The sequence below is a fragment of the Pleurodeles waltl genome, chromosome 3_1, assembly GCF_031143425.1.
Source record: "Pleurodeles waltl isolate 20211129_DDA chromosome 3_1, aPleWal1.hap1.20221129, whole genome shotgun sequence".
Lineage (NCBI taxonomy): Eukaryota > Metazoa > Chordata > Amphibia > Caudata > Salamandridae > Pleurodeles > Pleurodeles waltl.
The window spans coordinates 1,302,008,569-1,302,024,542 of record NC_090440.1 but is presented as its reverse complement, the minus strand read 5'-3'; the positions used below and the strand labels follow the sequence as shown (position 1 = coordinate 1,302,024,542).

The 15,974-nt window shown below is 44.2% G+C and overlaps 1 protein-coding gene across 7 annotated transcripts in view; it reads left to right on the top strand.

Annotated features, from left to right (window-relative positions):
* Positions 1 to 15,974, top strand: part of KALRN (kalirin RhoGEF kinase) — a 1,333,112-nt gene that overhangs the window by 1,220,605 nt on the left and 96,533 nt on the right. For 5 of the 7 annotated variants that reach the window (XM_069224644.1, XM_069224642.1, XM_069224641.1 and 2 more), the window contains one exon: positions 1,513 to 1,572. The exons of the other annotated variants lie outside the window; for them this stretch is intronic. In XM_069224644.1, the coding sequence (XP_069080745.1) occupies positions 1,513 to 1,572 (60 nt within the window). The remainder of the gene's footprint in view (positions 1 to 1,512; positions 1,573 to 15,974) is intronic. 7 annotated transcript variants of the gene reach the window in all.

Here is a 15,974-nt window from a genome sequence, read left to right as displayed (position 1 = left end):
TAGCCCCTACCCATCTTTCAGATCAGTATGGCAAGAAGAATGCCACTGGACAAAAGTAATGATGACTCATTTGGGATTGCACACTTAGAACATTCTACGAAAGACAGACTGTGGTAACTGTGCCAGGTTCATGATCTAATGTATCTGGTTATGTATCAACATTACCAGACAATGTGTGCTGCCTCTGAGGCTAAGCTTGATGCCTTGCAGTGTACCCAACTTAGTCTTTAATGACTTTTTCTTGAGCACAATTACAGGCACATGTTTTTGATGTCATAAGAGTTCTGAAGGTACCTGATGGGTTAACAGGCATGCTGTAGTAACAAGGCACGGAAAAGAAAATCTTACCAAGCTTCTTTATTTTTGAGAAGTCCTTTTTATTTCATGCTCCAGTTTACCAGACTCATCTCTTCAACAAAAAAACCCTTAAAATTATTATTGATGATCCTTACAAATATAATTATTTTGAGTTGTTTTACATTTGAAAGTGTAAAGCACTCTGTGAACACATGATGCTATTACCCAAATATAATAGTATTTAGTTTAGCAACGTCAGAAGGATAAATGTGTAAGTTCATTTTGAGAGGATATGAACTTATGATCTGCAAGTCATGCCAGCTGCAAGCCGCATATGCTACTATTATATAGAATATGCCTGATGTTTACTGTTCAGTTGATTTTCTGTTGGCATGCAACGTCTTTTGAGATACTCCCCCCCCCCCCCCCCCCCCACCCCAAATTAATCATGCCGTCCGTAGGGCTTTGCAATAGTCATTAGAGGGAGAGTTCTACCAGCTGTGTAATTAGCTTTCAGAGAAATTGCATATCCACTCAATGTAGAATAGCTGCCACCGTACCTGATCCTGGCTCTTAAAACGATTCACATTCACCTCAAATCGGCATCTGAACTGACTTAAGGAATTAACTGTATCCCAAGGTAAAGTGACAAAAGGGATTAGACGTGATCTATCACCACACACGTAATGTTTTTGGCAGATAGCATTCTGCACAGCCAGAAGACGTCATGCAGATGTTGTGAGGAGCCTGGGAAAACCTTCATTTTCAATGCATGATGAAGAAAACTAATGTTAGGGTGACCAAATAGTCTTCGAAATTAAGAGCGGCTGCTTCTATGTAAAACCCTACTTTTTACTTACTTTGAAGAATGGATTAAATAAAAATTAACATAAAACTAACCCACAGACTTGCAGCCAATCTTTCCTGTATTTCAGCTATGACCTCCACAAACTCTCTATCTTGTACAAATAGAAATTGATTCATTGAAATCAGTCTTAACAGTGTTTTGGATATTTTAGGTTGGGAAATACCCATCTTCACCCCCTTTCTTGTCTTTCTTTAATGAGACTATAGATCTTTTGAAGATGGTTATTCTCTTGCTGTATCCCATTTTCCAACAGAAAATAGGGTTCTGATTTTCTTTTTTCCTGTATCTTGGCAGTTTATTCCCTAACTTCATTATTTTCTTCTTCCTCTCTCACGCTGCCAATCAAGGAATCGAACAGCTCAGAGGAGTCCGAGTGCGATGAGCTTGATCCTAACACTAGCATGGAGGTAGACCCAAATCTTGCTGCAATGCTGCACAATTCCTTTCATTTAGATGTGTTTGAATGATCTATCATTTGTTGTTGGTCTGATCTTTTCGGGCATGCCTAACACCTACTAATATTTTAATGTGTTCTTTGGTTAACAGTGTATGTGCGTCTTTACCGTGTTTTGCTCATGAATGGAACTGAGAAAGTGACCAAATTTGTGTTTGTGAACACCAACATTCATTGTTAAAATCCTATTATTGTTCTATAAGGGAACTTTACTGAATAAGGATGACGGGAAATAGAGGTTTATTCAAAACACTGCCAAGGGGCCTCCTGGAAAATTGCACATTATTTTGCATAAAACGTTGTGGTACATATGGCTTTGTGTTTCAGAGATTCTCACAATGTAAAACTAGTTTGATAAAAACTGGTCAACTGTCAGTCATTAAAAATAAGTTACTCTATTGAAGGTAAGTCCTCAGTAATAAAACACATCAAATACTCCTACTTCCTGTCGATCATTTATGCTAACTGACCTACCTGCCTCTCTACAGTGAATTAAATAAACTTCACTGGAGTAATTTTGAGGCATCATTCCTGGATTATACCGATTGCACTGATGCATGTTTGCTCTATTTGAAGCAGCAGAAAATATAATTTTTGCTCTGATCAGTCAGCACATGTTTTGTTTTTGTGTATATCACAGGGTGCAAAGGGAATAGAAATCTTTCCCTGGCCTCTTCGGATACATAGTTTTTGCAGCGTAAATCTTTTCTGGGTTCACATGCTCTGCATTATTCCGCCATCCAGTGGCTAGGTCTGGAATTCTCCCAACTTTTTAGTCTTTTTGTAGTCCTTCCTTTATTTATTTTTTGTTTTTATTGTTGATGAGCATCTACAGATGTGCCCATTTGATGCTTCTTGTGACGTCCTGTCTCCTCCTACGGAAGTTGCCACCCTTGATCGCCATCTTCAGATTCTCTTTTTCCACCATTGGGGATGAATTCCTGGGTGAAGGCTGTCCAACACAAGGAAGGAAAACTTTCTAGAATTTTTTCAAAGTTCTCCAGAAGATCTATCGAATCTGAAGAACAACACTGGAGAAGAAATACTGTTGGAATTGAGAAGAAGAGGCATAGTAATGGAGCCAGGGTGGCCTAAATAGAGAAGACTCAATTTCAGTTCTGCCCAAATTGCCATCACACATTTGCGCAGAATGATTAACACCCTGTGTGCAACCTTTGCCAGTCCGTCGAACACAGGAGCGAGGACTGCAACTCGTGCAGTATTCACATAAAAAACGCTGAGGGTGAGAGAAAGGCAAAGACAAGCTCACGATACAATGCAAGTGCAAGGTACCACCCCATCCCGAGCAACGCGAAGGAAAATGTTGCAAAGGGGCCGAGGGAGAAACATCAGGTGCCAACTTGAGAACCGTCGTCGTCGAACCCCAGGCAAGCAAGAACAAGCAGGAGGTAAGAAGTGCCGAAAAAAAGAGTCTGAATCACAAACATCAGACTCAAAACAGTCCAAGGGAGCCTCACCATCAAAACGCTCACTGACCGAAGTCAGGTCTTGAGACAGAGAACCCCACAGATCCCTCGAAAGGGACACCGCTGGAGGGACAATTCTTGAACAATCTAATTTGAAGGATGCTCAAGGGAAGAATGCTTCAGCGCCAAAAAAGGAGAAGGCTCTGGAGAAGCACAGAAGTTCGATGACAGACACATCATCAAAGGATTCTTTGACGTTGAAGAGGAAGACCTTGTCAACGCTGAAGTCAAATCAGCAGAAATTGAGAGTAAAAGGAGATGTCTCAAGGCCAAAATGGCCACCTTACTTAAAAAACTAAAGGAATTTGGCGAATCCTTAAAAACAGAGTCGGAGTATTTGGAGTGCCACTGGCAAGATCTAGAAACAGACTCCCCAGAAGAAGTGGTTGGCACCTATTCGTTGAAGCCTTCACCTCCAAACCACATTGAAATCAGGTGATCAAGAAGGCTGCTAATAAACATTGGGTTCAACTAGAGGAGGAAATAAACACGATCCTGTTGCCTTCTAGAGGCACTATTACCATCTCAAGCCAGGAATCAATTCCTGCCAGTGCTTACTAGTGTGCTAGATCAAGGGAGAGAATGATTCAAGAGCCTCCCACTTGTAGAGCAGTGGTGGATAAACAATGAAAATTTCCATCCAAGGACCCAGCTTACATCAAATGTTCCGTGCCAGCAGATTCCATCATTACTGCTACAGCACGTAAAAGAGTCAACATCCCTTCTACATTAGGGCAGCCTCCAGATAAGGAGAGTAAGAGGAGCAGCCTCATGGGACCCAAATTCAAACGCAGTGCATCAAATCAGTGGCACATTACAAGCTCTAATGCCTTACTAAATAGACATGCCTACCAATATTTGGAGGAAATGGCTGAGTTAATGAAATATCTCCCAGAACAGTATAAGAAAGAGTAGCACATCTGGCAGAAGAAGGAAAGGATATTGCTAACACCTGTCTAAAATCAGCCCTTGATGTTGCAGACTGTTATGCTGTTAAATCATGATGGGGTAACCCTAAGTAGATATTATTGGCTGTGGGTATCAAGGTTTAAACCTGAAGTACAGACCAACATTCTAAACACCACATTTGATGGAGAACAACTGTTTGGGCGTAAAGCTGATGATACACTAAATCAACTCAAAAAAGACAATGAGACAGCACAGTCATTGGGAGCATTACAGTTCAGAGGATGCATGAGAAAATGGACCATACCATCAGGAAGGCGTACAGGAAGAGGCAGTTTCCAATCAGGAACCTCCCACGTGTTTCAAGGGTACACAGTAGGCACAGCAACCCAACACCAGTGGCAATTCCAACAGCAAGGATGAAAGAATAAGGGGAAGAGGGAAGTCTCAAATAGGATGTACAACCCCCCCCCACCAGCAAGTGACTCAAAAGAGAGTCACAGCCTCTTGCAAACAACACCAGCAAGAGATGACATAAAACATCGTAACCTTTCACACAGCACCAGTTGCAGACAGAATAAAAAATTTCCTCCAGGAGTGGAGGAAGGTAGCGTCAGAAAAATGGATATTAAACATCACAAAATTCAGCTATTGCTGGGAATGGCTAAGAATACCTCCAGCAAGGGGGCCAAAAAACAAGATGCATTCAATAGAAGAAACCTCACGTCCCCTTAAAGAAGGGAAGGAATTGTTGGAAAAGAAAACAATAGAGATAGTCCCCAAAACAGAGACCAACAACATATACCCAACATATTTCATAATACCAAAGGTAGACAGATCCATTCAACCAATTCTAGATCTCAAGTTCATAAACAAGTTTACAAAATCACAAAGATTCAAGACGGCAAACTTACAGGAGGTTATCCCACAATTGCAACAAGGGTATAGATCTAAAGGATGCATACATGCACATCCCAATGAATGCAAACCAGAAAAAATACCTAACATATGTAGGAAACAAAATCCACTACCAGTTCACAGTGCTAGCTTTTTGGATAAAATCAGCCACAAGGATCCTCACAAAGTGCCTAGCAGCAGTAGCAGCTCACCTCAGAAGATAAGGTGTACATGTCTACCCTTACCTAGACGACTGGTTAGTAAGGGCAAACACACACAGAAAGTGCCAAGAACATATATAACCTAGTACTAAGGACACTTTTCAGATTAGGTTTTTCAATAAACCTAGAAAAATCATCACCAATACCAGAACAGGAAAAGAGCTCTCTGGGAGCAAGGATCAACTTGATACAGGGGAAGGTATATCCCTACAAGAAGTAAGTTCATTTGCTATTACAGGAAACTCACCTTTACCAGAATGAGCAAACTGACAGTGAGGACTGTGGGGATGTTATTAGGAAAAATGGAATCATGCATCCTTTGAATCCCGTATGCAAGATTGCACATGAGACCAATTCAGAATTGGTTACAGCATCAGTGGTCACAAGCCGTAAGGAGCTGGAAGAATCTAGTGTTTGTTAATAGAAAGTACAACAGGAAATGGCGGGGTAGAGCAAATCTTTCTTAACACAAGGAAGAACATTTACACAACCTACTACTACAGTAACCATTACAACAGATGCCTCTCATATGAGGTGGGGAAGTGCATATGAACACGCTGAAATTACGAGGAATCTGGAAGGAACACGATGCTGTAAAACACATCCTGGAACTAAAGACAGTGTTCCAAGCCTTAAAAGCATTTCAGAAAGAGTTGTTAGGCAAATCAATTTTGACTCAAACCAGACAGTACAACAGCAGTGTTCTACCTCAGCAAACAAGAGCCGGACTCAATACTGTGCTCAAAGACTAGTCCAAGAGATATGGAAGTGGGCAATTCAAAGGTGAATTGATAGCAGCAGGTCATCTACTAGGCAAGGACAATATTGAAGCAGACAGCTTGAGCAGACAAGCAAAATGCTCTCACAAATGGGAGATCAATAAGAAGGTGTTCAACAAGGTCTTCAGAAGTTGGGGGAACACCAAAAATCCACCTATGTGCAACCTCAAAGAAAACAAAAAAGCCCAAACTACACATTCAGACAACCATTTTGCCAATCATTAGGACATGCCCAGACAATAAATCGGTCAGGGATACTTGCATACGCTTTTCCCCCACGAAAAAACTGTTACTCAGAGTGGTCAACAAATGCAGGAGAGGCAACATGACACTAATTTTAGTGGCCCCACGATGGGCGAGACAGACATGGTTTTCTGAACTCATGTAAATGGCACAGGGAAATATTCTAAAACTACTAACACAACCTGACTTGTTATCAACAGAAAGAGGAAAGGTACCTCATCCAGAACCAGAATCTTTAAACCTACCATTGTGACTTCTGAAGGCTTAGAGTACGGTCATTTAAAACTACCAGAAAATACAATGGTGGTCCTCCGAGAGGCACGGAGGCCAACTTCAAGGAAATGTTACATCCCAAAATGGAAACGAGGCTCCTTATGGTTTCTAAAGAATGGTCTATTAAAGAAAAACAAAAGAAACAACAGGATGGAACTATTTAACACACCTGCTAGACGGCAAGTTAACCTATCCATCTTTAAAGTTACACTTAGCAGCAATAGTGGCTTACATAAGAGGAAACCTACAACAGTTTTTTTTCACAGCACCAGTGGTCAAAGGATTTTTAGAAGGGGCCAAAAAACACAGCACCACCAAAGAAAGTACCCACACTCCCATGTTACCTGAATGTGGTACTAACTCATTTGATGAAGACACCCTTTCAAACCCTACATAAAGCAACACTAAAGATGCTCACATGAAAAACAGCATGTTCGATGGCATATGTTGCTGCAGATACACATGTTTGGCACAGTCCGCTGCCTGGTGTTGGGCTCGGAGTATTACAAGTTGTTTTTCTTCGAAGAAGTCTTTTTTGGTCACGGGACCGAAGGACTCCTCCCTCTTCGGCTCCATTGCGCATGGGCGTCGACTCTATCTTAGATTGTTTTTTTCCGCTGTCGGGTTCGGACGTATTCCTTTTCGCTCCGTGTTTCGGTTCGGAAAGTTAGTCAGAATCTCGGAAGAAAGCGTCGGTATTGTTCCGTTCGGTATCGGGATAGTTAGGTACATCGACACCGATCATCGGAAGACTTTGGGGTTGCTTCGATTCCCCCATCGGGGCCTGGTCGGCCCGACCGCGTGCGACATCGAAGCCGATGGAACGGACCCCGTTCCGTTTCTGCCCAAAATGTCACAGTAAGTATCCTTATACAGATCAGCACTTGGTCTGTAACTTGTGCTTGTCCCCCGAGCACAAGGAGGATACCTGTGAGGCCTGTCGAGCCTTCCGGTCCAGAAAAACACTCCGGGACCGAAGAGCCAGGCGTCTACAAATGGCGTCCACGCCGACAAAACAATGTTTCGACGACGAAGAGGAAACATTCTCGGTTCCGGACTCAGAATCCGGAGACTCCGACGTCGAACAACAGCAACAAACTGTGAGTAAGACGTCGAAAAGTAAAACCATCGAGAAAACGAAAGCCATGGGGACGCCACTGCCAACAGGCCATGGCTCGACCCATAAAACAGGCGACCCGTCGAAGGCGCCGAAAAAGGGCACGCCCATAGCGAAGACACCCGACTCCGGTCGAGGGACCGCCATGGAGCAACCTCGGAGCCGAGATAGCGGCTCCGAGAGACAAAAACAAGATACCGGCACCGAAAAACATCGGCACCGAGACTCCATGCCGAAAGGAACAAAAATTCTGTCGGTGCCGAAGCCGAAAAAAGATTCTCTCTCGGCGCCGAAAATTTCCACACCTTCATCCTACACAGAGGAGCAAGGAATAAGTGGCCAGATGCACAGATTTGGACAAGAGCTCCAAAGTGTAGAATCAGACTACACACAAAAGAGACTGTACATCCAGCAAGACACAGGGAAGATATCAACCCTTCCCCTAATAATGAGGAAAAGAAGGATCGGTCTCCTCAAGGATGACGCACAACCACAAGCCAAAGTGGTTAAAAAAGTCACGCCTCCGCCCTCTCCACCACAACAGGCATCGCCGGCACAAACACCGCCACAAATGCACTCACCAGCGCAAACTACCATAAGTCAAGATAATCAGGATCAAGACGCTTGGGACCTATACGACACCCCAGTGCCGGACAATGATCCAGATTCATACCCCACAAAGCCGTCACCGCCAGAGGACAGTACCTCATACTCGCAACTGGTGGCTAGGGCTGCAGAATTCCACAATGTCCAACTGCATTCCGATCCTATAGAGGATGATTTTTTATTTAACACCCTCTCGGCTACACATAGCCAATATCAATGTCTCCCAATGCTACCAGGGATGTTACGGCACGCAAAACAAATTTTTGAAGAGCCCGTAAAATCAAGAGCCATCACCCCAAGGGTGGATAAAAAATACAAACCACCACCCACAGACCCAGTGTTTATTACTTCGCAGTTACCACCTGACTCCGTAGTAGTAGGGGCAGCTCGCAAAAGAGCAAATTCCCATACATCTGGCGACGCCCCACCTCCGGACAAAGAAAGCAGAAAATTTGATGCGGCAGGAAAAAGAGTAGCATCACAGGCAGCCAACCAGTGGCGCATCGCAAATTCTCAAGCGCTGCTGGCCAGATATGACCGCGCACACTGGGATGAGATGCAACTTCTCGTAGACCATCTTCCCCAAGAATACCAAAAAAGGGCGCAGCAAATAGTTGAAGAGGGACAAACTATCTCAAACAATCAAATCCGCTCTTCACTGGACGCAGCCGATACTGCAGCGAGAACAGTCAACACTGCTGTCACCATAAGGAGACACGCTTGGCTCCGCACTTCAGGCTTCAAACCTGAAATCCAGCAGGCTGTCCTTAATATGCCCTTCAACGAAAAACAACTTTTTGGCCCTGAAGTGGACACAGCCATTGAAAAACTTAAAAAGGACACAGACACGGCCAAAGCCATGGGCGCACTCTACTCCCCGCAGAGCAGAGGCTCTTTTAGAAAAACTCCATTTAGAGGGGGGTTTCGTGGCCAACCCACAGACACCACCAGCCAACAAACAAGAACCACACCATATCAGGGTTCATTCCAAAGGGGAGGTTTCGGGGGATATAGAGGGGGTCAATTCCCAAGGAGTAGGGGAAGATTCCAGACTCCAAAAACACCTCCACCTAAACAGTGACTTTCAAGTCACGCAACCCCTTCACTCAACACCAGTGGGGGGAAGACTAAGCCAATTCTACCAATCTTGGCAACAGATTACAACAGACAATTGGGTATTAGCAATAATCCAACATGGCTATTGCATAGAATTCCACAAATTCCCACCAAACATCCCTCCCAAAACACGCAAAATGTCACCACAACATTTAGAACTTTTAGGACTAGAAGTTCAAGCACTACTGCAAAAGGATGCAATAGAGTTAGTACCAGTACAACAAAAAAACACAGGAGTTTACTCCCTGTACTTTCTAATTCCAAAAAAAGACAAAACATTAAGACCAATATTAGATCTCAGGACACTAAATACCTACATCATATCGGACCATTTTCACATGGTCACACTACAAGACATCATTCCACTGCTCAAACAGCAAGATTACATGACCACATTAGACCTAAAGGATGCGTACTTTCATATACCAATACACCCTTCTCACAGAAAGTACCTAAGGTTCGTATTCAAAGGAATACATTACCAATTCAAAGTGTTGCCATTCGGAATAACAACTGCACCAAGAGTGTTCACAAAATATCTAGCAGTAGTAGCAGCACACATCAGGAGACAACAGATACATGTGTTCCCTTACCTAGACGATTGGCTAATCAAGACCAACACAGTAAAAAAATGCGCAAACGACACCACATATGTCATACAAACCCTTCACAAACTGGGGTTTTCCATCAACTATACAAAATCACACCTAGAACCGTGTCAGACACAACAATATCTAGGAGCAACCATCAACACATCAAAGGGAATTGCCACTCCAAGTCCACAAAGAGTGCAGGCATTCCACAAGGTAATAAGTGCTATGTTTCCAAACCAAAAGATACAAGCAAAATTTGTGCTAAAACTTCTAGGCATGATGTCATCATGCATAGCCATTGTCCCAAACGCAAGACTACACATGCGACCCTTACAACAGTGCCTAGCATCACAATGGTCACAGGCACAGGGTCAACTTCAAGATCTGGTGTTGGTAGACCGCCAAACATACCTCTCGCTTCTATGGTGGAACAGCAAAAATTTAAAGAAAGGGCGGACATTTCAGGACCCAGTGCCTCAATACGTTATAACAACAGATGCTTCCATGACAGGGTGGGGAGCACACCTCAATCACCACAGCATTCAAGGACAATGGGATATACACCAAACAAAATTTCATATCAATTACCTAGAACTGTTAGCAGTATTTCTAGCGTTAAAAGCCTTTCAACCCATAATAACACACAAATACATTCTTGTCAAAACAGACAACATGACAACAATGTATTATTTAAACAAACAAGGAGGAACACACTCAACACAATTGTGCCTCCTAACACAAAAAATATGGCAGTGGGCGATTCACAACAACATTCGCCTAATAGCACAATTTATTCCAGGAATACAAAACCAACTAGCAGACAACCTTTCGCGAGACCACCAACAAGTCCACGAATGGGAAATTCACCCCCAAGTTCTGAACAAGTACTTTCAAATTTGGGGAACACCCCAGATAGATTTGTTTGCAACAAAAGAAAACTCAAAATGCCAAAACTTCGCATCCAGGTACCCACACCGCGAATCACAAGGCAATGCTCTATGGATGAGTTGGTCAGGGATATTTGCATACGCTTTTCCCCCTCTCCCTCTCCTTCCATATCTAGTAAACAAGTTGAGTCAAAACCAACTCAAACTCATACTGATAGCACCCACATGGGCAAGACGACCTTGGTATACAACTCTACTAGACCTTTCACTAGTACCGCATGTCAAACTACCCAACAGACCAGATCTGTTCACACAACACAAACAACAGATCAGGCATCCAAACCCAGCATCATTGAATCTGGCAATTTGGCTCCTGAAATCCTAGAATTCAGACACTTAGACCTCACACAAGAATGCATGGAGGTCATAAAACAAGCTAGAAAATCTTCCACCAGACACTGCTATGCATCTAAGTGGAAAAGATTTGTTTACTACTGCCATACCAATCAAATACAACCATTACATGCCTCTACAAAGGACATAGTAGGATACTTACTACATTTGCAAAAAGCGAATCTCGCTTTTTCATCTATAAAAATACACCTCGCAGCAATATCTGCTTACCTACAAACTACTCATTCATCGTCTCTATTTAGAATACCAGTTATTAAAGCATTCATGGAAGGGCTAAAAAGAATTATACCACCAAGATCACCACCAGTTCCTTCATGGAACCTTAACATCGTCTTAACAAGACTCATGGGTCCACCTTTCGAACCCATGCATTCCTGTGAAATGCAATATCTAACTTGGAAAGTCGCATTTCTCATTGCAATCACATCCCTCAGAAGAGTAAGTGAAATACAGGCATTTACCATACAAGAACCATTTATTCAAATACACAAAAATAAAATAGTTCTAAGAACAAATCCAAAATTTCTGCCAAAAGTAATCTCACCATTCCATTTAAATCAAACAGTAGAATTGCCAGTGTTCTTCCCACAACCAAATTCCGTGGCTGAAAGGGCACTACATACATTAGACATCAAAAGAGCACTAATGTACTACATTGACAGAACAAAGCTAATCAGGAAAACAAAACAACTGTTCATAGCTTTTCAAAAACCACGCATAGGAAATCCAATCTCTAAACAAGGCATTGCTAGATGGATAGTCAGATGTATTCAAACATGCTATCTTAAAGCCAAAAGAGAATTGCCTATTACACCAAAGGCACACTCAACCAGAAAGAAAGGTGCTACAATGGCCTTTCTAGGAAACATTCCTATGAGCGAAATATGTAAGGCTGCAACCTGGACTACGCCTCATACGTTTACTAAACACTACTGTGTAGACGTACTAAATGCACAACAAGCTACAGTGGGCCAAGCTGTACTAAGAACATTATTCCAAACTACTTCAACTCCTACAGGCTAAACCACCGCTTTTAGGGGAGGTAACTGCTTTATAGTCTATGCCAAACATGTGTATCTGCAGCAACATATGCCATCGAACTGAAAATGTCACTTACCCAGTGTACATCTGTTCGTGGCATTAGTCGCTGCAGATTCACATGTACCCTCCCGCCTCCCCGGGAAGCCTGTAGCCGTTTAGAAGTAGATCTTAAATCTTAAACATTTGTACATTTGTAAATAATTATTATAAACTCTTAACGTACATACATATTCACTCCATTGCATGGGCACTATTTATAGCAAACAACTCCATCCTCACCCTCTGCGGGGAAAACAATCTAAGATGGAGTCGACGCCCATGCGCAATGGAGCCGAAGAGGGAGGAGTCCTTCGGTCCCGTGACCAAAAAAGACTTCTTCGAAGAAAAACAACTTGTAATACTCCGAGCCCAACACCAGGCAGCGGACTGTGCCAAACATGTGAATCTGCAGCGACTAATGCCACGAACAGATGTACACTGGGTAAGTGACATTTTCATTCTGGTTGGTATAACATCCCTTCACAGAGAGTGAAATACAAGCACTCACAATCCAAAACTATACTTACAAATTCACAAGGACAGTAGTTATGAGGACAGATCCACAGTTTCTACCCAAGATAGTGTCTCAGTTCCACATAAATCAAACTATACAAATACCACGCTTCTTCCAAAACCCGTAGAATCAAGCACAGAGAGCGCTACATATGCTCGATGCAAGGTGAGCGATAATGTACTACATGTGTAGGAAGATGGCTCTGTATGCACTATTTCAAAGTAAGGAATAGTATGCACAGAGTCCTAGGGTTCCCCTTAGAGGTAAGATAGTGGCAAAAAGAGATAATACTAATGCTCTATTTTGTGGTAGTGTGGTCGAGCAGTAGGCTTATCAAAGGAGTAGTGTTAAGCATTTGTTGTACATACACACAGGCAATAAATGAGGAACACACACTCAGAGACAATTCCAGGCCAATAGGTTTTTGTATAGAAAAATATATTTTCTTAGTTTATTTTCAGAACCACAGGTTCAAATTCTACATGTAATACTTTGCATGAAAGGTACTTTGTGTGTAGGAACTTTGAATAATCACAGTAGCATATATACTTTTTACATAAAACACATTTAGCGGTTTTAAAAGTGGACACTTAGTGCAATTTTCACAGTTCCTAGGGGAGGTTAAGTAATGTTAGTTCTTGCAGGTAAGTAAACCACCTACGGGGTTCAAATTGGGGTCCAAGGTAGCCCACCGTTGGGGGTTCAGAGCAACCCCAAAGTCACCACACCAGCAGCTCAGGGCCGGTCAGGTGCAGAGTTCAAAGTGGTGCCCAAAACGCATAGGCTTCAATGGAGAAGGGGGTGCCCCGGTTCCAGTCTGCCAGCAGGTAAGTACCCGCGTCTTCGGAGGGCAGACCAGGGGGGTTTTGTAGGGCACCGGGGGGGACACAAGCTCACACAAAAAGTACACCCTCAGCGGCACTGGGGCGGCCGGGTGCAGTGTGCAAACACGCGTCGGGTTTTCAATAGGTTTCAATGGGAGACCAAGGGGTCTCTTCAGCGATGCAGGCAAGGGGGGGGCTCCTCGGGGTAGCCACCACCTGGGCAAGGGAGAGGGCCTCCTGGGGGTCACTCCTGCACTGGAGTTCCGATCCTTCAGGTGCTGGGGGCTGCGGGTGCAGGGTCTTTTCCAGCCGTCGGGATTTTAGAGTCAGGCAGTCGCGGTCAGGGGGAGCCTTGGGATTCCCTCTGCAGGCGTCGCTGTGGGGGTTCAGGGGGGACAACTTTGGTTACTCACAGTCTCGGAGTCGCCGGAGGGTCCTCCCTGAGGTGTTGGTTCTCCACCAGTCGAGTTGGGGTCGCCGGGTGCAGTGTTGCAAGTCTCACGCTTCTTGCGGGGATTGCAGGGGTCTTTAAATCTGCTCCTCTGGAAACAAAGTTGCAGTCTTTGTTGAACAGGGCCGCTGTTCTCGGGAGTTTCTTGGTCTTTTGGAAGCAGGGCAGTCCTCTGAGGATTCAGAGGTCGCTGGTCCCAGGGAAAGCGTCGCTGGAGCAGTTTTCTTCTAAAGGAGGGTGACAGGCCGGTAGGGCTGGGGCCAAAGCAGTTGGTGTTGTCTTCTTCTCTGCAGGGGTTTTTCAGCTCAGCAGTCCTCTTCTTCGTAAGTTGCAGGAATCTAAATTCTTAGGTTCAGGGGAGCCCTTAAATACTAAATTTAAGTGTGTGTTTAGGTCTGGGGGGTTAGTAGCCAATGGCTACTAGCCCTGAGGGTGGGTACACCCTCTTTGTGCCTCCTCCCAAGGGGAGGGGGTCACATTCCTATCCCTATTGGGGGGATCCTCCATCTGCAAGATGGAGGATTCCTAAAAGTCAGTGTCACTTCAGCTCAGGTTGCCTTAGGGGCTGTCCTGACTGGCCAGTGACTCCTCCTTGTTTTTCTCATTATCTCCTCCGGCCTTGCCGCCAAAAGTGGGGCCGTGGCCGGAGGGGGCGGGCAACTCCACTAGCTGGAATGCCCTGTGGCGCTGGAACAAAGGGGGTGAGCCTTTGAGGCTCACCGCCAGGTGTTACAGCTCCTGCAAGGGGGAGGTGATAGCATCTCCACCCAGTGCAGGCTTTGTTACTAGCCACAGAGTGACAAAGGAATTCTCCCCATGTGGCCAGCAACATGTCTCGAGTGTGGCAGGCTGCTAAAACCAGTCAGCCTACACAGGTAGTTGGTTAAGGTTTCAGGGGGCACCTCTAAGGTGCCCTCTGGGGTGTATTTCACAATAAAATGTACACTGGCATCAGTGTGCATTTATTGTGCTGAGAAGTTTGATACCAAACTTCCCAGTTTTCAGTGTAGCCATTATGGTGCTATGGAGTTCGTGTTTGACAGACTCCCAGACCATATACTCTTACGGCTACCCTGCACTTACAATGTCTAAGGTTTTGCTTCGACACTGTAGGGGCACAGTGCTCATGCACTGGTGCCCTCACCTATGGTATAGTGCACCCTGCCTTAGGGCTGTAAGGCCTGCTAGAGGGGCGACTGATCTATACTGCATAGGCAGTGTGAGGTTGGCATGGCACCCTGAGGGGAGTGCCATGTCGACTTACTCGTTTTGTCCTCACCAGCACACACAAGCTGGCAAGCAGTGTGTCTGTGCTGAGTGAGGGGTCCCCAGGGTGGCATAAAATATGCTGCAGCCCTTAGAGACCTTCCCTGGCATCAGGGCCCTTGGTACCAGGGGTACCAGTTACAAGGGACTTACCTGGATGCCAGGCTGTGCCAATTGTGTAAAACAAAAGTACAGGTTAGGGAAAGAACACTGGTGCTGGGGCCTGGTTAGCAGGCCTCAGCACACTTTCAAATCAAAACATAGCATCAGCAAAGGCAAAAAGTCAGGGGGTAACCATGCCAAGGAGGCATTTCCTTACAACATGGAAAAGACAAACAAAGGAAGACCAATCAGCTGTTTGTGTTGTTTGCAGACAATAATATGGGGAGAGCAGTGACCAAAGAAACTATTGCTAGATAATTCACACAAACCATCCAACTATGACACACAAGATTTGGGGGACAACTGAATTCAACCCCAAATGCACTCTCAACTAGGAAGAAAGGAGCATCCATTGCCTTTGTAGCAAACACACATTTACAAGATATATGTATAGCAGCAACATGGTCTTCTCTGCACACGTTTACAAAACAGTACTCTATAGACATTCAAATGAACAAAGAAGTACGGATGGGACGAAAGGTACTAAAACATCTGTTTACAAATGTAAAACCGTCTTCA